General features: G+C 40.9%; 1 protein-coding gene across 1 annotated transcript in view; it reads left to right on the forward strand.

The window, feature by feature from the left end:
• Positions 1 to 25,417, forward strand: part of MYO1H (myosin IH) — a 43,232-nt gene that overhangs the window by 5,152 nt on the left and 12,663 nt on the right. The window contains 15 exon segments of the mRNA XM_023521910.1: positions 2,029 to 2,208; positions 4,383 to 4,481; positions 5,305 to 5,418; positions 5,728 to 5,799; positions 6,292 to 6,411; positions 7,531 to 7,598; positions 7,928 to 8,033; positions 8,328 to 8,408; positions 10,335 to 10,426; positions 11,924 to 12,018; positions 15,004 to 15,050; positions 18,665 to 18,745; positions 19,398 to 19,503; positions 20,226 to 20,343; positions 25,214 to 25,327. Of these exon segments, the coding sequence (XP_023377678.1) occupies positions 2,029 to 2,208; positions 4,383 to 4,481; positions 5,305 to 5,418; positions 5,728 to 5,799; positions 6,292 to 6,411; positions 7,531 to 7,598; positions 7,928 to 8,033; positions 8,328 to 8,408; positions 10,335 to 10,426; positions 11,924 to 12,018; positions 15,004 to 15,050; positions 18,665 to 18,745; positions 19,398 to 19,503; positions 20,226 to 20,343; positions 25,214 to 25,327 (1,493 nt within the window).

A 25,417-nucleotide genomic window follows, 5' to 3' on the forward strand; every position in this document is an offset into this window, starting at 1 on the left:
AAGATGTGGATCATTAGGAATGGTTATACGCTGTTTGTGGGGGCTACGTTGGTACAAGCCATTTGGAAAACAATGTACTGTGGAGTTGAAATCACATAATCTAAGGTGGGGACGTTCCACCCCTAGTGATGTTCTTACCAATATGCAAGCATGCCCACGACAGCACTGTTCATGATGGTAAAAGAACTGGAAAGAGCCAGTTCTGGAGAGGACTGAATGTCCATCGACAGGACACTGGCTAGTTAAATTGTGGGGTGCTCACACAATGAGGGGTTGTATGGCAGTGAGAGCAAATGAATGACAGCCATGCATAATATGGACACGCCTTGGGAATGTTTACTGTGTCAGTGTGATGCTGTTTCTCATAAAGCTTGAAAACATTCGCAAGTAAGCTATGTATTGTTTAGGCATCCATAATTATATGACACGGATCAGCAAACTTTTTCACATAAGGCCATATAGTAAATATTTTAGGATTTGTGGGCCATACAGCCTCTATTGCAATTACTAAATTCTGTTGTATCATGAAAGTAGCCAGAGATAATATGCAATAAATGAGTGTGGTTGTGTTCCGTCCAGGGGCTAATGCAAGTGGGAAGGGTAGACAGAGTGCTCAAGGACATATAATTCCGAGTGACAAAGTGACACTTAGGCTGGAGAACAGTACTCAGCTGAGTATTGAGTGTACTGATAAGGACAGGATTCCCCAGAGGCTGGTGCATGGACCTCTGCTGGTATGTGCATAGACTTTGAAAAGAATTTAATAGCTATACGTACTTTAAACTTTTTATTGAAATTCAACACACATCCTGGAAAGGATACAGATCACTAATACAACTTGGTAAATTTTTACATATGTCTCTACCTGTGTAACCACCACTCAGATCAAGATATAAAAATGTCTCACACTTAGAAGATTCTCCCACCCTTCTCTGACAATATCTCTCTTCCCAAAGGATTACCACTATTCTGACCTCTGTAATCAGATTAATTTTGCTGGTACATTATATTTTGTGTCTGGCTTCTTTCAATCAACATTTGATCTGTGAGATTCATCCATGTCACTGCATGCAGCATGGTTTTCATTTTTTGATTGTATGACTTTTATCACCATTTACCTGTTCCCCTGTTGGTGGATATTTGGGTTGTTTCCAGTTTGGGGCTATTGAAAATAGTGCCCTGAACATCCTTGTACATGTCTTTTAGTAGATTCAAGCATTCATTTATGTTGGGCATATACCCAGAAGTGGCATTGCTGCGTTCTTACCAGCAACGTTATAATAATTAATGACAGTTCCAGTTACTCCATGCCCTTGCCAGCATTTGGTATGTCGGCCCTTTTAGTTTTAGGTGTCTCTGGTGGGGTATAGTTCTTTCTCATTGTAATTTCTGTTTTTATCTCCCTGATAGTTAATGAAGTTTTGCTAATTGGTCACTTAAAAATCTTTTATGTTAAAGACTTTTGCTCATTTTTAATCGGGCTGTTTTTTTTTTCCTTATTGATTTGCAAGAGTTCTGTATGTTTTCTGGAATGCAAATCATTTATTGGATATATTAAAAATAATTTAGTGTGATTGACACAAGGATATGTAAGCAGGCCAATGAACCAGAATAGTGTCCAGAAAGACCCCCAAGTATAGGCCTCCTACTTGACTTATGACAAAAGCACCACTGTGATTCAGTAGGGAGAGGATTGACTTTTTAGTAAATGGTGCTGACCAACTGGAAATTCATAAGGATAAAAAGACCTTTGACCCTCTACCTCACACCATAATCAAAAATTAATTAGTGATCAATTATAATCCTAAACATGAATAGTGTAACAATCATGCTTCTAGACAAAAACACAAAAAACATCTTCATCGTCTTGGAGTAAGCAAAAACCTTTTTAAACAGAGCCCAGAAAACACTAATCATAGCAGACTGATAGATTAGATTTCATTCAGGATTTCTATTCCTCAGGAGACACCAGTAAGAGAGTGTGTTGGTTATTGTTGTCATTGCTGCATTTTTTGTCCTGTTTTGAAGGGCATTCCTGTAGGTGGGCATATCATCAGTTACCTGATAGAAAAGTCTCGTGTCGTCTATCAAAACCTGGGTGAGCGGAATTTCCACATCTTCTACCAGCTGCTAGAGGGTGGCGAAGAGGAGCTCCTTGCTTACCTGGGACTGGAGCGAGACCCCAAGCTGTACAAATACCTGTCACAGGTCGGAAGAGCCAGCACCTGGCTTCGATGATCCTTCGGAGGGTGGATCAGGGGTATTTGTGGGGGCTTCTATGGGATGTCCACGAACTTTCTCATTACTATTATGAAGGTATCCTACTGACTGGTTTCTTGACACTTATCAAAACCCCTCCTTTTATGCCTGCCAGGTGTATCATCTTAGTAAAGTCAGTATCTAGGTGAGTGGTTCTCTGCCCCTGCTGAAATTAGAATCAGCTGAGGAGCTTTTTAAACATACAAATGCCTGGGCTCTACTCTCCAGAGATTCAGATTTAATTGGTCTGGGGTGGAGCCTGGACATCAGCATTGTTTTAACACTTCTCTGAGATTATAAATGTAATTAAATTAATCCCAAAGATTCTAAGGCACAGTGAGGCGAGAACTGCTGGTCTAGGTGTGATGGAAACTCGCTGTCCATCTATGTCCACAGCTTATGCTCCATTGTTTTGCCTTCAAATCTAGTTTGGAAAAGGCTTTTTGCACCTTCCTGCCTTCCATTCTAAGAATTGTTAGCTGCAAAATGAACATCCTCCCTTAAGCAATAGTGTAGGCCATTCCTATAAGCAATCTTGAGATCTAGAGTTGTAAAACTGACTCTCTGAATTTAACTTCCCAGAACTAGTTTTCCTGCAGCCAGTACTAAGGTTCTAGGATGTCCAGACTATGTAGCACCTATCAGTATTTGATGTCACTGGTGCCTTTTTGTCCCAAGATTTTTGGATTTTTCTCCTCACTGGGTCTGGCTTTGAGTGGAGGTCACTTGGCAGAGTGAAAGTAGAGACGCAATTTGAGAAGGAGAAAACAAGGACCGACATTTCATAGTAAGACATGAAAAGAAAAAAAAGACTGAAATTTATCTTGAAAAATGAAGCTAAATATTGAAAATAAACAAATCTCATGATCTCATTTTAATGTTTAACACACTTTGTGTTCATTCTTAGAACAAAGAATACATCAAATTTTACTTTTTTTCTTTTTGAGGACCTAATTTTTCCAGCTAAGCCACATTTGGCTTTCCATAGCATGATCAACAAGAATGAATTTGTAAAAATATTTGAAAGCTTCATCCATTTTCCCAAGGGCTTCTCCCGGCCGTTGGTAATCAAATCATTCTCTTTGAGAAGGTATCGTGTCCTTGTTAATTTTTTCCGGACAGATTAATTTGGCCAGATTCTCATGACACAATGACTTTGGAAATGGTCTAAGAATTGGTATTCTTTTGATTGATTTCATGATGCCTGTAACTTTGGCAAGCTATGTGGCTTTACTTTGCTGTATATTTGCACTGCTTCTAAAGCTTTAGGTAGGTGTACTCAGAGGACTGACTTGCACAGACCCTGTCCTTGATGGGCAGGAGCAGATGCTGCTGACCGTGTGGGAAAAGGGATATTTGGGAGGCTGCAGATTTAACACTGGCTAGTTCACTGGTGAATATTTTCATGGTATGACACCTTTGGCTTCCCTATGCAACAAAGAAATCTTTTAAGATAACAAATCTTCAGATAACTGGGAAACTAAGAATACCCTGTATTAATAAAACCCCTCATCTAGAATGTTTTCTCTTTAAATTATGACATTGATCCATCTGTTACTTATTGAAAAGACAACTTCTAGAGTTAGTGAGAAAAGTCTTATCTTACCTCTGCTGGTGATCATTTCCATATACACTGTGTTTCTCTAAATGCCAAATTTTATTTCCTTGAATGAGAGTCGTCTTCCATCTAGTCCTACAGTAAAGTTTTTGCTGGTGGTGGCCACATGTGTCAAGATTGTTTTCTGAATTTAAGCACTGTTATTCCCTTCTGTGTTTCAGCAGGTATTTATTGAGAGATAAGTGTCTTCAATTTATTTAGCAAAAATGGCAAGAAAAGCTCTTTTAAAAAACACATCAAAAGATATGTTACTAATACATAACTTTGAAAGTTTTCCCGGAACAGAGATTTTTAAATAAAATTTCAAATAAATTTGAATAAAGCAGCAGTTGGCAAATCATCACATGCTAGGTGATTAAAGTAAAACATGTTTTCACAGTTCAGAATGTTATGGAACTAGCTCTTGCATGCTTGGAGAGAAAACCTTTTTGATTTAGGAATAGGTCTTCACATGCCTAACTGTCCTCTAAAAATGCCATTAAGTGACCCAATTCTGTGTCAACAGGGTCATGGTGCCAACGAGTCGTCTATTAATGACAAGAATGACTGGAAAACTGTTTCCAATGCCTTTTCTGTCATCGATTTTACTGAAGATGACCTTGAGGTATGGGTCCTAGAGGCAGAACTGCCAGTAGGTCTGGGATTGAGGAGATGGTTCTAGTTTTCTGGTGATTGCACGGTAAGGTTACCAGATTCAGCAAATAAAAATGTGGGACACCTACTTACATTTTAATTTCAGATAAGCAGTGACTTGATTTTTTAGTATATCACAACATCGTATGGGACTACTTACACTAAAAAATCAGTCATTACTTATTTGAAATTCAAATGTCAACTGGGTGCTCTGCATTTTTCTGGCATCTCTGTTTTTCCAGTGTTGTGTGGAAGGAGGAGGTGATGTTTCTTCTTTCCCTCAAGTTTGGTCTCAAATATTTAAATCTCATAGACGTTCACAGATAATGAATTCTCATAGAGTTATTATTTACATTCCTATTTTGGAACAGATGAACAAATGATAGGATTCGTAAACATGGTTTTTACATCTTTTTGTCGTTTTTTAAATTATTAAACTATTGATCTTTTAAGACCAGAATATGATTCGAATGCATGTGTTTAGGACCCTGGCATTTGAACATTAAATGGTTTATTGGGTCGGGGGATCTAAAAATAGAAGTGTCCTGTGCTGGAGATTGAGGCATCTTCCCCACCTTCTGCTGCTGGGGCTCTTTCTCCCCCCTTCCGTTAATATCCGAAGTGGAAGGGGCTAAGAGGCCCATTTCTGAGAAAGGAAGAAATTCGGTTATGTAAGCTCAGGGCTGGAAGTGGGAAGAAGGGTGGTTTTCCTTCGGGTATCTCCTCTGATGACATTTATCCATCAGGCAGCTGCCGTCTTCTCTCCCTCTCCTTACCACTTTCCACATCCCTAGAATCTCTTTGGAATTATTGCCAGCATCCTACACCTGGGGAACGTTTGTTTTGGAGAGAACCACCAAGGCTGTGCCATCATACCAGTCACCCACGAGATCAAATGGATAGCCAAGGTGATGTTTGCCTTCAGAGGTGGAGAGGAAGGAGAGGGGAGGGAGGCAGCTGGATGGCAATGGTCCAAATGGCTGAGACCATGTTCTTCCAGCTGGTACTGGTTGGGAGCTCCAAAGAGTGCAGGGGCGGTGAGAACGTGGGTAAAAGCCAGTTAGTCGATGAAAGATCTAACGTGGTCTGTTTTGCATTAAAGCACAATTATCAGCCAGGGCAGAGAACCCTGGGCCTGGAAACTCCACAAACTCTTCTTTATAAGCTAGCGAGTAAAATCGGGTCCCTGAATGGCATTTTGGTTTCCATTTATTCAGCTCCTGGGGGTCCAACCATCGGTCCTTTTGGAAGCTCTCACCCACAGAAAGATCGAAACCAAAACCGAAGAGGTAAAATGGCTCTGGGTGGAAATGTACCTGCCCTCCCCACTGCTGCTGCCTGCAGGGTGGTGGCCCCAGGGGAGGCCCAAACCCCGATCCCGGCCCACCAGGTCCTGCATGGTCCACCTCCTGCCTTACCTTCCCCGTCCCTCACCATTGCACTGTCTCTAGTTCTCCATGCCTCACACTCGCCATGCCTTCCCTGTACAGAATCTTTGCCTATGCTGTTCTCTCAACTGGGGCACTCTACTTTACGTTTCGTCTAGTCGATGCCTCCTCATCCTTTAGTCCCCAGGGGTCGCACTCTCAAGGAGCCCTCCCTGCCCATCCCACCCCTGCCCTACAGCACCACATGTATCTCAAGAAATAGCTACTCTGTGTATGTGTACAGGCTGGGGAAGCACCTTCCCACAGCATGTATCCTTCGCTGATCATCATTTGAAAACTCAAATGGGGCTTTTTTTTAAACCTCTGTAACAATGCACCTGTTGTTCTTCTCAGGTGATATGCCCACTGACACTAGAACTCTCTCTCTACGCTAGAGATGCAATGGCGAAGGCTGTTTATGGACGAATGTTCACTTGGCTGGTCAACAAAATCAATTCCTCCTTAGTGAACAAGGTTAGCCCGTGCATTTTGGATGCCTTGCTCTCACTAACATGGTAATGTGATATAATCAACATCATGACTCTAAACAATTTGTGAGAATTGACTGTAAGCTCCTATGGGCAGGATGGTATCTTCTCACACCTACATTCTAGCACACAGTAGGCTCACAAAAATGCATGCTGGATGATTTTTGCAGTGTGTCCCAAAGTATGGGATGCACAGCATTCAAAATATGCCAGATGGCTTTAAGTGTAATTTTCTGTTTTAATAATAGTATATTTAATGTGTATCAGAAAAAAATACAACTCTTTGGAACTCACCCTATGGTCACATTTTCTTTTTAAATGGAATTATTTAAATAAAAAATGGAATTTACTCAAAGCTAGAAATTAAGGAAATGATGCAAGGGGACAAGGTACGTGAGGGCGATGAAACTCATGGAGGTGGGATGCAATGGACAGATTTGGGAGGCATCAACTCAGTGCAGGCATCCCTCAGAGTTACTGAGGGTGTGGTTCCAGACCACCACAATAAAAGCAAGTATCACAATAAAGTGGGTCATAATCTTTTCGCTGGTGGAAGGTCTTGCCTTCAATTTGAAAAAATGCGACATCTGTGAAGTGAAATAAAGTGAAGCACACAAAAAAATGTGTGTACGCCACACAGATATTCAATTGTGTCCCTTTTTAAAAATAGGCATATTCTCTTTAAATAGCCATCCTCGTCTGACAGCACTTGGCCCTCTATCTAAAATGATATCCATACCACCTGTCCTGTCTCATAGATGAACATCTCCTTGGCTGTTCATAGGTCTTTTCCTTTTCTTCTTTTTGGATTGAATGTAGTCTTGGGAGGCTGAGGAGCGTTGAAGCAAGGAACTAAATCAGAAGGGGAAGGTCTCACTGCTCAGGTGATGGATATGGAAGCTGGGATGGGATCTGGGCAGGCTGCAGGCAGGAGGAGTGGGCTGGGGAAAGTATTTCCACCCTAAGGTTTTTCTGTGAGCCATTGTTGGAGAGAGAAGGCATGAGCATTAATAGCCAAGTCCCAGATTTGGGGGTAGCTACCAGGTTTTGAGTGTCACAAAGTGTAAGACCTAACGATGAACAGAGTATGTGTTATTCTGACTAGGAGTTCACCAAGAAAACTGTCATCGGATTGCTGGATATCTATGGCTTTGAAGTCTTCGACAAGAATGGGTGAGTTTGTTATTACCTACCAGTCCTTTGTTCTTCTTCAAGGTGTCAGTCTGGTTTAAGGCATCTCTTATTAGAATTGATTTTCCAGTCCCCAGAAGTTCTCCAGATTTGCATGGCCCCTAATTCAAAGATTGTTCCAGAAATGTAATAACAGTAAAAAGTGCAAATATCTTTTAGCCCACTCTTGTGTCCTAGTTTATAAATTATTTGATTAATAAGTGCTTTGCTTTTTCTATGCTAAAAGGCATCCTTAAAAATAGTAAATACAGTTTTTTAAAAAATTGGCTTACTTGCATAGCTTTAGTTATTTAAATCTTTTGCATCTCTAGTTTTGAACAGTTCTGTATAAATTACTGCAATGAGAAACTCCAGCAACTGTTAATTGAGAGAACCCTAAAAGCGGAACAGGCAGAATATGAAATGGAAGGCATAGAGGTAAAGGTTTTGATGTTTTCTCTTCATTTGATTTCTTAATCTAGTGAAATGTTGACTTGAGAATGTTTTTTCATTGGTAATTTTTCCTGATTAGTACTAAGAATTATTTTTCACACCTTCTCTGCTTGTTTCCTGGGAAATTATTTTGACTTTCAGAAAGTATTATTATTATTTTTTAATATTAGAGATAATCAGATTTGGGGGGAAAAAAGTTGAAAAATCAATTAAAAAAGAGATCTATTTTACGCTCATCTAAATCCTTCTTGGAGAATTCATTCCTCTTTGTCATTTTAGTGGGAGCCAATTCAGTATTTCAACAACAAGATCATCTGTGATTTGGTAGAAGAGAGACACAAAGGAATCATTTCCATTTTGGTGAGAAAGTTAATATGGACCTAAATCCCATACACATGGCATTTACGATACATGGCAGAACTTTTTCCCAAGTTTACAAAGGTTCAAGAGTGGAATCCACTAGATGATTAAAATGTATGAGTTGTGAGTTTTTTTTGTTGGTTTGTTTTTGTTTGTTTGTTTGTTTTGCTGAATTCTTGCTCAGAGCTTTAAGCTGAGCTTTCTCCTCTTATTTCAATTTATAGATCTACATTATAGCCCATCTGGAGATAGCAAGGAAAGACCTTTGAAACGAGAGGATGCATTATCGATCTTCCGTAGACTTGGAAGAATGAGCCCGAAAATGGGATCCAGTGTGGGCAGGTGTTAGGTGGCAGTTGGGAAGGGACTACTTTCATGCTTAGTACTTGGCAGGAAGCCAAAACACGTAAAGGAAGACTTCACAAAGAGCATCCATCGAGGTTGGGTTGAGGCTCCTTGGGGTGGGCTTTTGATCTTGTTTTGAACTGTCATGACTTTTGAGAACATCAGTGTTCTCAAATCCATAACTGTTCCAATTCAAACATCAACTTTAAAAATAAAGTCTAAGGGCCAATGAGAAACGATTTCCTCGCCTTTTCATTCAGGATTGTCTGCACCATGATTTGCCTCCCTTTTAATGAAAATAACTGGTTTCTTTTTTCCTTTTGCCCCATCCCCACCTAACCACTGTGTGAATCCAGTATTCTAAAGCACAGCAGGGACACTAATGGGTAGTGACTAGTTCCCAGGAACGTGGGCACCACCTGGATTCAAATCCCAGCCCCAGCTGCTTATTAGCTATGTAACTTTAGGCAGGTGTTTTAACCTCTCTGAGTTCCAGTTTCATCATCATTAAATATGTACAATGATAACTGCACTTACCTCAGCAGCTGTAAGGACAAATGAAGTGAGGTAATTCATGCAGAGGCCTTAGAGCTATGCCTAGTCCATGGGAGACATGCAGACTCCATTCAACAATGCTTACTCTGAATGCTTACGCCAAATGCTTACTCTGTGCCAAGATTGTACCCTGTGCTTTGGGACACAGCATTGGACAAAACAGACCAAAACCCCTGCACTCGCATGGAGAGAGTGACAGCAAACAGGTTGATGGGCATAGAGGGAGTGACAACAAACAGGTTGATGGGCAAAATGTGTAGATTGTGCAATGGAGAAAAAAGAAAAAAAATTAGATGTGCTGGAGAGGGGAACTCAATTTTAGGTAAGATGTTTAGGAAGGACTCACTGAGAAAGTGACATTTGACCTGACAAAGACCTAAAAGAGGTGAGGACACAGGCTGTGTGGACATCTGGGGAAGCATGTTCCTGGAAGCAAGGACTGACGTTAAGCTAGCATATGTGCATTCAATGTTCGTGTGGATTGCTAGACGAGTATTTTAAAATCTTTCAGTAATAAATCCTTGCTTTCATTTCATTTTCCATAGATAAGATCAGAAAGCATAGAAATGCTACTTTATAAGGGTTGTCTCACCAACCTTAACCGAGGTTTTTTTGTTGTTTTAATAAAAGCTACAGGGTTGATTGATTCATCCTTAATTTTTTAAGATGATCAGTTAAATGTTGTCCGTTGAGAAAGGCACAGCTTGAGAAGTATGAAAGGTTAGACTCAACTGGTTTTATAGCTTGCTTTCCATGAAGGCTTTGCTCCTAGCAAAAGGAGATATGCTCTTGGAGTTGTTTTTTTATGGAATTTCCAGTCTCTCTGGTTCCACAATCCCCTTATCAAATCCAAGAAGCTGAGCACATGTGATGGATGAGCCACCCTACCCTGAAATGTCCACCTGAACTTGTGTGAGATGACAGTATTTTAGTCCAGTACATTCTGCCACAGCGAGTGAAAGCATTTAAACTTGGAATTGATGGAGTGTGATCCTATGGATTGAGGCTTTTTTTTTCCTTCTGAAGGATGAAGAATGTATTCGTCCTGGTCCAGCTACAGACTTGAGCTTCCTGGAAAAACTGGAAGAGAAAGTGGGCAAGCATGCACATTTCCAAACGTATGTATCTCATTTGATAGCTGTCGTGTGGAGGAAGATCATTGTATATCACTTTTCTCGGGTATGCCGGCAGTGCTCCCCAGGAGTACAGCTACTTTTTCATAATAGAAATATCATTATGATACAGCAAATCATATACAACAGGTCCTCGAATAATGTCATTTCATTCTAACATTGATGAGATGCCACAGGAACTTAACTCTTATTTACATCAATTAGTCTATGGTAAAATTGGTTTCATTATATGTTGTTTTGCCACATTTCCAAGAACTATTCATGATGTTAAGTGAGGAGTTACTGTATATGCATACCTTTTTTTATTGAAAATCAAACTCAAATGATTTCCAAGTCAGAAAATTTTAAAGACGTTGTATCTTGCTTTATTCATGATCGTTTCATATTGGACATGTCTACATGCATGAGATGGTCTTTTTAAAAAAAAATTCAGGTATAAAATACGTACAGTGACATGTATACCTAAAGTGTACAACCCAATGAATTTTATATTTGTGTGTACCCACATAACCACCACACAGATCCAAACATAGAGCATTTCCATTATCCCAGAAAATCAACTAGAAATAAACTCAGTCTTTGAGATGAGGAAAGAATTTAAGAGCATGCATATGCTCTAGAGTTAGAGGCCTAGATTTGAATCCCGGCTCAGCCACTTACTAGACATATAATGATGGGCAAGAAACACTCATGCATCTGAGTTTCCCCTTCAACAAGATGGGGATATTAATATACCTACCATATAGCATTGTAAATGATTACATAAATCATCTAGTACAATTTTTGGCCATAGTAAGGATTCAAGAAATAGTAGTGGCTTTATCAAAACTATTGTGGGATATCAAAAAGATAAGTAAATGGAATTGGATAAGTAAATGACTCAAGAATGGAAAAATAAATTGTGGTACATTCACAAATAGCCAGCCATTAGAATGAACAATCTGTAACTATGCATGATGTGGGTAAATCACACACATGTAAACAAGAGAAATCATTGAGCTGTATACATTTAGGCTATGTGCACTGTCAGTATATATGTCTACATGTTTCAAGAAAAAAGTTATTTAAAAATTACAAAGCACCAGAATCTGAAAAATGATATTGCATGAGTATTTTAGTCTCTTAACGTCATAAAAATATAAGGTAGTAAAATTGTTTCTTTGCTATCACTTAGAAAAATGGAAACTACTTCATTGTACAAATAAACATGTTCCTGTGGTTCAGGTGTGTTTCTTATTCCTCAGTGCTCATGAGAAGGAAGGATCTAATTTTAGAGAGACCTTGATTTGTAGCCAGATGAAGTCAGGCAGCAAAGCTTCCTGGGAGCTGCTGTATGTGGTTAGCTTTCAGTGCCAGCCTTCAGTTAACTGTCGTGGTCCTAAACACCTTTTCAGAGCCCTCTCTGTTTGCTTTATGTGCTGGTGCATTTTGTTGCCATGAAGTAGAAAGGTTCAGCTCTTGTCTGTTTCCGTTTTTCTGTAGCCGGAAGCTGGCAGGTCCTAAGGGCCGAAAGAGGATTGGCTGGATGGAGTTCCGACTCTTCCACTATGCAGGAGAGGTCACATACTGCACCAAAGGTGAGTGTCCTGGGGGCGCAGGCCACAAGTCACAGCCATGCAGATGCCTCTGTGTCCACTGAAGAAATACTGCATACCCATCTCCACATGTTCCCTAGCCCCACATTTGAAGTGTGCCATTTGAAGTCTTTTAAAATTTATTTACTACGTGTATATATCCACTTTGAGATAATTCACACATCATGTATTTCACCCATTTAAAGTATACAATTCAATAGCTTTTAGTGTATTCATTAATATAGTTGCGTAACCATCACCATAGTCAATTTTAGAACATTTCATCGCCCCCAAAAGAAACTTGTACACATGAGCAGTCACTCCCCATTTTCTCCCAAACTCATTCCCCACAGCCCTAGGCAACAAGCCAATCTGCTCTGTCTTTGTAGATTTGTTGATTTTGCATATTGCTTATAAATGGAAACATACAATATGTGGTCTTTTCTGTCTAACTTCTTTCACTTTGCGTGTTTTTAAGATTCATCCATTGTGTCATTCCTTTTCATTGCCAAATAATCCATTGTATGGATATATACCACATTTTGTTCATCCATTCATCACTTCATGGGCATTTGGGTTGTTTACACTTCTTGGCTGTTATGAATAATGCTGCTCTGAATGTGCCTGTATATGTGTTTGTGTGGATATGTTTCCGTCTTTCTTGAGTAGATACCTAGGAGTGGATTGTTGGTCATATGGTAACTCTATGCTAAACCATTTGAGTCCCTGCCAAGTTGTTCAAAGTGGTTGCATTATTTTACCTTCCCATTAGCAGTGTATGAGGTTTCCAATTTCTCCACATTCTCATCAACACATGTTATTGTCTGTCTATTCATTCCAGCCATCCTAGTGGGTGTGAATACTCTATCTATTCTGGTTTTTATTTGCATTTCCCTAATGACTAAAGATGCTGAGCATCTTTTCATGTGTTTATTGGCCATTTTCATATCTTCCTTGGAGAAACGTCTATTCAGATCCTTTGCCCGTTTTAAAAATTGGTTTGTCTTCTTTTTATGGACTTGTAAGAGTTCTTTATATATTCTGGATACAAGTTCCTTACCAGCTATATGATTTGCAGAGATTTTCTCTAATCTGTGGTTGTCTTTTCACTTCCTTAATGGTTTCCTTTGAAGCCCTGAAGTTCTTATTATGAAGCCCACTTAATTTTTTTCTACTTAATAGAATGTTTTCAAGGTTCATCGATTTTGGGGTAAATATGGCCTTCCAGATTTTCCATGAGCTACGTTAGAACTCCAGCATGTCATGGCTAGAACACACATTTATTATTTATTATTGTTCACTTAAATGTTACAGAACTCAGTGAGGTGGGGGAGCATTATTATCCCCCTTTTCATCTATGAGGCAACTGAACTCAGAAATTAAGTTGCCCAAGGTCACACGCTAGTAAGGGGCAGAGTTGGGATATAGACTCGCCTTTTTGCCTCTAGACCTGCATGTACTCTTCCCAGAAGAATACAGGCTCTACCACATTTCTTTTGAAAAGCTACAGGCATTCCTCATAGGGATGTGTTTTGTCATCTATTTGACACTGGATGCTTCCAACTTTGTCTCTTACACTGCTGAGCCTGACGTCTTTGTATATTTTACTTGGCCAACTTGTGCACATTATATAGATAGGAAAAATTCCCAGAAGTGGCATTGCTGAGGTAAGGGTTCTGTCAGACTTAGTTTTGACCACTTCTTGGTATATACACAAAAGAATTGAAAGCAGGGACTTGAATGGGCATTTGTCCACCCATTCTATAACAGCATTATTCACAATAGCCAGAAGATGAAAATAACCCAGGTTTCCATTGATGGATGAATGGATAAACAAAACGTGGTATATAAAAACCAATAGAACATTATTCAGCCATAAAAAGGAAGTATAACACATGCTACAACATGGATGAACTGTGGAAACATTATACTAAGTGAAATAAGCCAGACACAAAAGGATACAGTTTGATTTTACTTATGTGAGGTACCTAGAGTAGTCAAATTTATAGACAGAAAGTAAAGTAATGATTATCAGAAGCTGGGGGAGGAGGGAATGGGGAGGTAGTGTTTAAGAGGTACAGAGTTTGGGAAGACAAAAACATTCTAGAGATGGATGGTAGTGATGGTTACACAACATTGTGAATTCACTTAATGCCACTGAAGTATGTACTTAAAAATGGTTAAAATGGTAGATTTTATGTGATGTATATTTTACTACAATAAAAATTTTAGTTTTGATAACTCAAAATTGTCATTTTAAAAGGTTGTATCTTAGACATTTTGATGCATGTCTTTTCTAGCTGGTTTTGACTTTATAATGCCACTTAGTTCCTCATTTAATTAATCGATGAGGTTTTAAGTGAGCACTCTAAGCCAAATTTTAACATTGGAAATGATATGTCTTCCTTTGTATGAAGATGTATGGTGCTTGAGTTTGATTTTTCTTAGCAGTGGGCCTGATTTCCTCATTCATCTGCATAGTCTCACCTGGTGGCTCTTAACATTCAGTGCCCCATCCATTATTTCGATGTCATTCATTATATGTATAGTTCTTTGCTACTGGACTAGGGTACGCATACAATGCTCAATAAAGTAAAGGCCGTATATTCATGTGGTAGCTCATCGTGATTTAGAGGGTAGCATGTGTGCCATAAGCTCGGATCTGAGGACCTGGTTCTCAACCAGAGATGAAGTTACCCCCAGGGACAACTGGCAATGTCTCGAAACATATTTGATTGTCACAGCTGGAGAAGGTGCTACTAGCATCTAGTGGGTAGAGGCCAGAGATTCTGCTAAACTTCCTACAGTGTACAAGATGGTCTCCACAACAGAGAATTATCCAGCCCCAAATGCCATAGTGCCAAGGCTGAGAATTCTCGTCTAATGCTAGGAGATTATTTTTAGTATTTCCCTTTGAATCAGTTGGGATGGAATTGCATTTTTAGGCAAAGCCATTGATTCAAAAATTTTTTACTCAATGTTTTGTAGGATTCTTGGAAAAAAACAGTGATCTCCTCTATAGGCATCTGAAAGAGGTAAGTCTGAAACTTAACTATATGTGTTTCTGATGGGTATGAGATATCACCTGTGACACCGATTTTGGGGTAAATATGGCCTTCCAGATTTTTCTCTTCCATGAGCTACGTTAGAACTCCAGCATGTCATGGCTAGAACACACATTTATTATCATCTGTGTGAACCTTTCATTCAATAAACCCGTTCAAGTGTGTGTGGTGCCCCTTCCAGGGGCCAGGTGCTGTGCTAGGTCTGGAGTTTTAGCAGTGAACAAGACAGTCCTTTTTCTCGTGGGGCTTTCCATCATTTGGTGGCAGGGGGTGGGGAGGGAGAATAGTGGCCAAGAATAAGTATATACGTACATAAATAAGTTATCCTTCAGTGAAAAGTGCTATAAAGAAAAATAAGCAAGGAACTGTGGTTGAGGGGACATTTTAAAGTTAGTTTAGAGGATCAGAGAAAACACCCCTGTGGAAGTGACTTTAAGGTGAAAGCTGAGTGAGACTGATCCCGGCCATGGAAAGATCGGGGTTACTCCAGGTAAAGGAACCAGCTGTGCAAAGACCCTGAGGCCCAGACAAGCTCACTGTGTGTTCAGTGAGAGGTAATGTTAGGAGTCTATTACCTAACATTAGACGGATGGTAGAGGGGGCTGAGGGCTCAGCAGGGTCCCCAGGGTGGAGTAGGAAATAAACTGGGGTGAACATGAACTGAGGATGAGGAAACTGAGACCCAGAGAGGTTGTGACTTGCTCAAGGTCACATCTCAAGGTGAGGCAAAGGCCAAGATTAGTCCCTGGGGCTAACTCCCAGTCTTCTTCCATATAAGTCACTAATCAGAGAAGCCTTAGGTTTTTTCATTTTATATTGACATAGTTAACTGTTTTGTACCAAGTTGTATTTTATTTAATTATCTTGGTTTATAAAAAGCTTAGACCTAGAGGAGACGTTATTATGGTGAACACGGAAATGATTCATTAGAGGAATGTTTTCTGCCCTTCCCGATCTTTCTCTACCACTTCTAAGACTCCTTGTCCCAAACTCCAGGATTCAGGTTAGAGAAGTGATTCTTAACTTTGGATCTCTGCTCCAGGTGGGTCTCTCTGGGTCTGAATGTCAACCTGATCCTGTCCCCACTAGGGGTCTCATGACAGATGTCCTCATCGGTGAAGTGGGTCTGATGGTGTCTTTCTCTTAGAGTCACCGTGAATGACACAGGAGTAGAAGGGCCTGGTTGACAAATAGAAGATAAAATTCCTCTCGTGGCTTTCCCCTCTATGGGCCATGCCCAGTCCCTTTACAAACCATCCACGGAGGTGCTTCACCAACCAGGCTGAAGTTTCTTGTACTTTTTTTTGACTTTGAGATGGGTCATTTCTACTTTTTTCTCTCTCGTCTGCAATTTACTCTTTCATGCCCCTGTAAATTTAGAATCCAAGTGGGTTAAACAAGAAAACATGTTTTTTATTTAAAAAATTAAAAAAATGTGGTAAATTATATATAATAAAATTTACCATCTTAATAATTTTTATTGAGATTTAATTGACACATAACAGTGTATTAACTGTAGGAGTACAACATAATGATGTATTTGTATATGTCATATGATTATCACAAGTTTAGTCAACATCCATCACCTCACAAGATTATACATTTTTTCCTTAGGAGGACTTTTAAGATTTACTCTCTTAGCAACTTTTCAGATACACAATACAGTATTGTTAACTGTAGCCACCATGCTGTGCATTACAACCCCATGATTTATTTAGTCTGTAAATGGAAGTTTGGAAGTTTGCCCCTTTTGACCACCTTTGCCCATTTCACCACCCCCGCCCCGCTTCTGGCAGCCACCAATCCGTTTTCTGTTTATATGAGTTGGGGCATCACCACCGTCCACCTCTAGACTCTTTTCATGTTGTAAAACCGAAACTCTGTCCTCATCAAACAATAGCTCCCTATTCCCCCTTCCCCACAGCCCCTGGTAACCAGCATTCTGCTTCGTCTCTATGAGTTTGACTGCTCTAGGTATCTCACATAAGTGGAGTCATATAATAATTGTGTTTTTGTGACTGGCTTATTGCACTTAGCATATATACTCAAAGTTCATCCATGTTGTAGCGTGTGTCAGGATTTCCTTCCTTTTTAAGGCTGAACAATATTCCATTGTATGGCTATAAGGAAAAAAATTTTTTAGTGTCAAATTAAATTTTTTCTAAATTAAAGACTTTTGGTAATATAGATTATTTTGAAATTCTGTACATGGGGAAAAAAAAAACAAACAGGACAAAAGCCAATGTCCTTGGTCCAATATCACCTAGTGGTTCTGCTATGAGCCAGCTGATCTTATCAGTTTATTATGTATCTTTCCAGGGCTGGGCTGGTACAGACCAGAAAGTGTGTGTGTGTGTGTGTGTGTGTATCTCCCCCCACTCTTTTTCCTTCTCTTTGCACAATAATAACACACCATACAAGCAATACTGTATCTCGCTTTTTTTCATGTAACATCTTATCTTGGAGATCGTTCTTTATTTAATACAAATTTTGGGGGCGACATTGGTTAATAATAACATTATGTAGGTTTCAGGTATATAGCTTTATAATACAACATCTGTATACTCTACTGTGTGCCACCACCTTAAGTCTAGTGTCCTTCTGTCACCATGTTTTTGACCCCCTTTCCTCTCTGGTAACCACCATTTTGTTGTCTGTATCTCCGTTTTTTTGTTGTTTTTTGTTTTTTGTTCATTTGTTGCTTTTTGCTTTATATCCCACATATGAGTGAAATCATATGGTTCTTGTTATTTTCTGTCTGACTTATTTCACTTAGCATGATATTCTCAAGATCCATCCATGGTACGAGTGGCAATATTTCATCTTTTAATGGCTGAGTAGTAGTCCATTGTATATATATGTACCATATCTTCTTTATTTAATTATCCAATGAAGGACACTTGGTTTGGTGCCATATCTTGGCTACTGTATATAATGCTGCAATGAACGTAGGGATATATATCTTTACAAATAACTGCTTTCAAATTTGGAGGGTAGATACCCAGAGCGGGGATTGCTGGGTCATACTGTAGCTCTAGTTTTAATTTTTTGAGGAATCTTCATACTGTTTTCCACAGTGGCTGAACCAATTTACATTCTCACCAGCAGTGTGTGAGAGTTCCCTTTCTCCACATATTCTCCAGCACCTGTTATTTCTGGTCTTATTTATGATCGCCATTCTAACAGGTGTGAGGTGGTATCATTGCAGTTTTGATTTGCATTTCCATTATAGCTAGTGATGTTGAGCATCTTTTCATATATCTGTTGGCTGTGTGTATGTATGTCTTTGAAGATCATTCTCAAAGAACTCGCTGACCTTGTAGCAGCTAGGCTGGAGTAGAAACAGTTATGGCTTCATCGTGTCCAAGGAAAAACAGTCAGATGGCCTCATCAAGTAGATATGGCAGTGGATATAGTATTTGAACATTTTCTTTCACACTCGATTGTTATTTTTTTCCCTCTTCTTCAAGGGCTTCTGTAGCAAATGGCTCTGGTCCATCGTGCACACTCATGTGAGCTTATCTGAAAGCCCCATAGTGATTTGTGAAGAAGCAAATGTGGTGCTCATTTCTCTTTGCTTACAGGTGCTGTGCAGGTCCAAAAACAGCATCCTAAAGGAATGCTTCCTGGTAGCCGAGTTAGAAAACCGGAGAAGGTCGCCAACGGTGAGTGGGTAAAATGCCCAGGAAAAATTTAAAGGCAGCAAAAATCAGCCAGAGGGTGCAGTTACCTCTGGCTCCCTACACTTCTCAAGTTCTCCCCTTTTTCTTGAAGTATGACTCTCTAACAGAGTCTACTAAATATATACTTTCCAAGGTTAGCAAGCAGTGTGGTCATTTGCAGACATTCACTGACCACCTACTGTGTGTCGGGCACTGTGCTGGATTTAGCAAGAACAAAACAGACAATGTCCCTGAGCGTATGGGACTTAGTGGGAGATGGTAGAGGAAAATGCCATCAAATAAAGAACGTAACAGCAGTGTGAGTGTCATAAAGGAAGCTTGGTATTAAGGAAACAGGAAGGTGATGGGGGCGATGGGCTCAGCGGTGATGCTGGCTCCTAGGAGGCGCTCACTGCCCACTTGCTGCGTGAGTGAAGCATCCTGTAAGGATGTCCAACTTCTGCTTAACCGGACTGAGCTTGAGCTCCTCAGGCTAAGACATCCAAAACCTTCCTTTCATGGGTGAAATGATAACACGTAGGATAGTCTGTCGAGAGTGTGGGACTTAAAGGGCCAGAGTCTTATGCCCAACCCAGTCTTCTCAGTTTTAATTGGGAGTAGCAACATCTATTTAGCTCATTCTCTTTCCCTGCAGGTGGGGACTCAGTTTAAAAACAGCCTGAGCAGCCTTCTGGAAATTCTCATCTCCAAGGAACCTTCATACATTCGTTGCATCAAGCCCAATGAGAGGAAGGAACCCAGTGAGTCGTGAATCATTCTGAACACTGAGCTCAGGACAATGAGGCTGGGAGGAAAACCAAGATGGTAGTGGGTGAAAAATCCTAAAATCCACCACAGGCTTGCTCATTCTTCTCTGGACATGAATTGTTTTCATTTTTAATAATAGAAGGTAAATTAGTAGGGAGGGGGGTTCCTTCGGTGGTCCTGAGTGAGCATCGCTCAGATTTTGGCCCATTTCGGGAGCAATGCAGCTGAGCTAGGCAGGCGTCACAGGCGAGGGGAAGTAATGTTGCTCCTTTGTAGCCACTGAACAATCTTCACTTGGTATTTTCTAAGCCCTTGTCATGGTCTATAACAGAGTCACACGGTCAAGGCTTAGAGAGGCCAGGCCGGAAGAACAAATGAGTAAAGCAGACTGGACGTAAGGCAATAGGGCGTAGAGGGGACTGCGGCAAACTAGAGAGGGTACACCCTATCTAAAGGGGCAGCAGTACTCTCTTCCAGCCATTGTCGTCATGTGGGACTCTGGGCCCAGAATGGTCAGATCTCATGTTTTTTTAAGAGAAACCAGAAATCCAGATTTTTCTATAAGATTCCCCCATTAAACACAATTAGGGTCTAAGAAAACATATCTGTGGCTAAACCCAGCTCACAGATCATCAGCTTGAAGCCTCTGGTCTGTCTTGGTTGAAACGGAGCCATGGGATCCTTTACTGTCATTCTCCCTTTTATGTTTCCAAAGGCACGTTTGATGACTTCCTTATAAGGCATCAGGTCAAATACCTAGGGCTGATGGAACACCTGCGGGTGAGAAGGGCCGGCTTTGCGTACCGGCGGAAATACGAGCATTTCTTACAAAGGTAAAGTTTATTTTGTTGATCTGAAGTCAAGTCAAACATCTAGAGTAGCCCCTCCTTATCAACAGAGGGTATGTTCCAAGACCCACAGTGGATGCCTGAAACTGGATAGTACTGAACCGTGTATATACTGTTTTTTTCTATTATGCATACTTATGATAAAGTTCAATTGATAAATTAGGCACAGTAAGAGATTAACAACAATAACTAATAATAAAGTAGATCGATTATAACAATATACTGTCATAAAAGTTATGCGAATATAGTCTCTCACAAAGTATCTTATTGTACTGTACTCGCCCTTCTTGTGAGGATGTGAGATGATAAAATTCCTTAAGAACCCTCTTCCACCTTTTCATTTAAAGAAAGCACTTTATGGCTCCTCTTTGGCATGTCCGCATTGCTAGCATCACTACTCTCGTGCTTCGGGGCCATTATTAAGTAAAACAGGGGTGACTTGAACACAGGCCCTGCAATACCAGGACAGTCGATCTGATAACACAGATGGCTACTAAGTGACGAATGGCGGGGAGTGTGCACAGCGGGGATTCGCTGGACAAAGGGACGATTCATGTCCCGGTGGGGCAGAGCCAGATGGCACGAGATTTCATCACGCTACTCAGAACAGCAAGCAATTCAAAACGTATGAATTGTTTATTTCTGGAATTTTCCATTTAATATTTTCAGACCGTGGTTGACCGCAGGTAACAAACATCGGAAGGTGAAACCACAGATATGGGGGGACCACGGTACTAGATGCCAGTCTCTGGATGAGGCAATGGGTAACAACAGGCCTCAAGGAACTCAGTTTGGTTCTTTCCCGCTATAGCTGTAACGGTGATTAAACACTCACATTTCAGTGAATAGGAAGCCAACTCAGTTCGCCACCTTCCCTTCATTTCACTAAGTCCTCATCTTTTCGGAATTAAGGAAACACAAAGCTGAGTGCGTAGACCTGCCACCAGGGGGCAGATGTGGGCAGCGCTCTTCTTGGGTCTGTACTTGGCTGGAGAAGACCCTTCCCAAGGTGACCATAGGTGCTGATTTAGTGCTGTCAGTCTGGGGGCGATGCCCTTGGCCTCGTGGCCTGTTAAGAGAATTGGGTGTAGTGGTGGGAGCATAGGCATTGGAGCCACACAGACTTGGGTGGGATTCCCCATTCTCTCTCTTCCATCTGTGACCTATTTCTTCAGGTGTAACATAGGGATTAAATTGTCTGCTCTCAAGTTCATAAGAATTTAATGATCTCCCTCACCACTAACACCACCATTGCCCAAATTTGCTTGTACACCAATATCGCATTTGTGGTAGGTAGGCTGCATATGAATTTCTTGCCCAAATTGCAATATACTCTCATACTCTCAAGAGAAGCATAAGGAAATGGTCATTTTTGTAGGTCAACATGGTTGAATATCAGCAACTGTATATTTCAACCTAAATTAGGCTTCTTTTGAAGTATGACTTTATAATCACAAAAAAGCACGTGCATGAACTTCTATTTTTAATTGAATTCCTTGCATTTTGCAACTGAATGTCAAGATCCTGAGCTCTGAAACTTTAGCTAATTTTCTTTTGTTCTTACTTTTAGACACTAACTTTGTGGTCCTAGATTTTTCTCTACTGAGGATCATGCTTGTTTTTCTCCCATGAGCCTCGTGTAGTTAAAATTGATATCTATGTACATTAAATAATCTCTTCCCTCACTGTTATATTAATGATCTGTCTACATGCCGATCTGAACTTCTGATTAGCATAATCAGCATTAACCTTTTGATCTGATACAATTTCAGCTAAACACACCTAGGATTTTATTGATGCGTGTGAAACCATCTTGAGAAAAGGTGTGATTGTCTTTGGGTTGTAGAAACAGTAGAAAGAGATATGGACAATCCCACCCCAAATACTACCTTGAAACCTCCCAAGGGAGGCCCAGGACCTCTGCATGGCTTTGTTCTACACTGTAGGTACATTTGGAGAGGCATTTTCATCGCAATCCTCAAATCCATAGAGGATTTAAAACACTATCATGGATATGCACCCCCTCGCTCCACCCCCGCCCCGGAGGCCCGTATGGAAGGCAGTATGAAGGAAACACAGGATCCTCACGCAGTCATGTTGAAGGCTGGCTGTCACACCACTTTCCTCTTTGTCCCCTCTCCTTTTTTCTTTCATCTGTCATCATTTCTGGACCATTCTGCCAATGCATAGCCATGGTCTTCTCTTTTTAAACAGCTTTATTAAGATATAATTCACATACTATGCAGTTCACTCCAAGTGTCAATGGCTTTTAGCGTTCACAGGTATGTGTAGGCACAGTCCCTTTTAGAACATTTTCGTCACCTTGAAAAGAAACTCTGTACCTTTTAGCAATAAACCCCTATCTCCTTACCCTCAGCAACCACTAATCCACTTTCTGTCTCTGCAGATTTCCCTATGCTGGCCATTTCATACAAATGGAGTCATTTGTATGATATGTGGACTTATTGTATCTGGCTGCTTTCACTTAGCATAATGTTTGCAAGGTTTATCCATGTTGTAGCATGGATCATATTTCCTTCCTTTTTTGTGGCTGAATGATATTTCATTGCATGGATAGACCACATTTTATTTATCCATTCATCAGTTGATAGGCATTTGGGTTGTTTCCACTCTTTGGCTATTCCGAATGCTGCTGCTAGGACCATTCATGTACAAGTTTTTGTGTGGACATATGTTTTCATTTCTTTGGGAATATACCTAGGAGTAAATTACTGATAATGTTTGAGGAACCACCAGACTATTTGCCAGGTCGTCTTTTGGGTGTACCTCATTTTCATACCATTCACCCTATCTCATCCATCTTTCTGAAGCTCACTTCTGGAGAAGATGGCAGGAAGTAGCGGCCACTGTCCACCCCACCCCCAACACACACACACGTTTGATGTTCCCTCTTCCTGGATTTTTTTGAACTTCACACATTTTTTTTTTTCCTACTTTGCTGCTGTCTGAGGCTTGTTTATTCTTTCCATAAATACCAGTGAGCACCTGCTCTGTGTCAGTGCTGTCCTAGGTGCTGGGTGACAGCAGAGAACAGGACAGACTCCATCTCTGCTGCACGGAGTGCACTTTCTAGTGGGAGAGACCAGCTAAAACAGGACGATATAGGAGGTCAGGTGGGGGGAGGGGTACATTCTCTTTAGGTAAGGTGATCTGGGAGGGCCTGAGTGAGGGAGGGACAGCAGTCCAAGAAGGGAGAGCCTGGAGGTGGAAACCGGGCAGGCTCAAGGACCCGCTGGAAGGCCGGCATGGCTGAAGGTCAGTGGCCTTGTGGAGAAAAGCAGCACAGGTTCAAGGAACCAGGCTAGAGATGCCCAATCTGTGCAGCTGGCCTAGCACACTTCCCTTAATCAGGAAGCAGCTGCACTCAGGGCTGAACAGGACAGAAGTCAGTAGTCCCCGTGCAGGCATTTAAAGCAACTCTCATTCCCTGTGCGTCTGTCTAGCCCGTGTTTGGACAGACCTGATGGTATTGGTAGTTATGAACCGGAAGGGCCCGAGGCTGCACTGTGTTACCTGGAGTTGGCATGGAAATCAGGGAAGAACATGTGACACTTAATGCCTGTCTTAGTTCAGACTGCTATAACAAAGTACCATAAAGTTGGTGGCTTATAAACAACAGAAATTTATTTCTCACCGTTCTGGAAGCTGGAAATCTGAGGTCAGGATGCCAGCAAATTCAGGTTAGAGACCTCTTCTGGGTTGCAGACTGGAGTCTTTTATAAGGGCTCTAATCCCAATTCATGAGGACTCGACCCTCATGACCTAATCATCTCCCAAAGGCCCCACTTCCTAATACCATCACATTGTAGGGGGTGGGTTAGGATTTTTCAGCATGTGAATTGGGGGGAAGGGAAGACGCAAACATTCAGTTCATTGCAATGCCCTTAATGGACTTGCATATAAAATATAATTCCAGGAAAGTAAACATTTCCTAACAGTTTAAAATTTGATTTTAAAACAATACAGACCACATAATGATATTAAGAGGAATGCCGTCGCTAACTCTTTTGTTGAAGTCTTGGTCTGTGCCAGATACTTTCTGTGGCTTAGCACATTTCAACTTTTATAAGGGCACTAAGGACCCCACGAGGGAGGTCCTGTTATTGTTCAGGTCATATGAGTGAGGAGGTGAAATGACTTGTCCAGCTACCGAGCTGGGCTCGAACCCAGGCGGTGTGGTTTCAGTCTGTTGGCTCCAGTTCCATGCTTCCTGCCTTGGTCCACAGGTACTTTTGGACTCTGCATTCACTTATTTCCTTATACAATAGACATCGTGGTTATTTTTCTAGTGACTGCATATTAGAAGGGTGTTGCATTTTATGCTGAAATCAGATTTTTAAGTCAACATTGGGTTCCAAATTACTCTTGAAAAATCTCTGGTCACTTACCAGGCATGGCACCTTTTCTTCACATGCCGGACTACATTCGTTGTCCATTCATTTGTCCGTCGATTATGTGTTTAAACAATTGTGTGTTTCTACCTTTTGCCTATTACGATGAATGATGCTATAAATATTTATGTGTAAGCTTTTGTGTGGTCATGTTTGCATGTCCCTTAGGTATACATCTAGGAGTGGAACTGGGTTTCTTCAGTTTTCTGCTGTCACTGTTCTGTGAAAACAGGCCCACTCCTCCTCCCCTCACACTGACATAGTTTCTTTTTTCTTTCTTGCCAAGTGTATATTGTCGAATTCAGAGAAGTTGAATTCAAGGAAATCAGGAGTCTACTGTGGAATGCTGAGTGGCTGGCGTGTACAGCAGAAAGAAGCCGACCCATGGTGGGGAGCTAGTGTTAGGTTTGATGGCTGTCTAGATGTGCCTCTCCTCATCCTAGGTACAAGTCCTTGTGCCCAGACACTTGGCCACACTGGCAAGGGCCTCCGGCAGAGGGCGTAGAGCGGCTGATCAAGTACATTGGCTACAAACCCGAGGAATACAAGTTAGGGAGGTAAGTGGCCAGGAAGTAGACGCCAAAATGTTTCCAGCATTGATTCATATCCATCTAAAGCCTGGAGACTCATTTTTCATGAATTTAAGT

The sequence above is a fragment of the Pteropus vampyrus genome, unplaced genomic scaffold (genome assembly GCF_000151845.1).
Source record: "Pteropus vampyrus isolate Shadow unplaced genomic scaffold, Pvam_2.0 Scaffold322, whole genome shotgun sequence".
Lineage (NCBI taxonomy): Eukaryota > Metazoa > Chordata > Mammalia > Chiroptera > Pteropodidae > Pteropus > Pteropus vampyrus.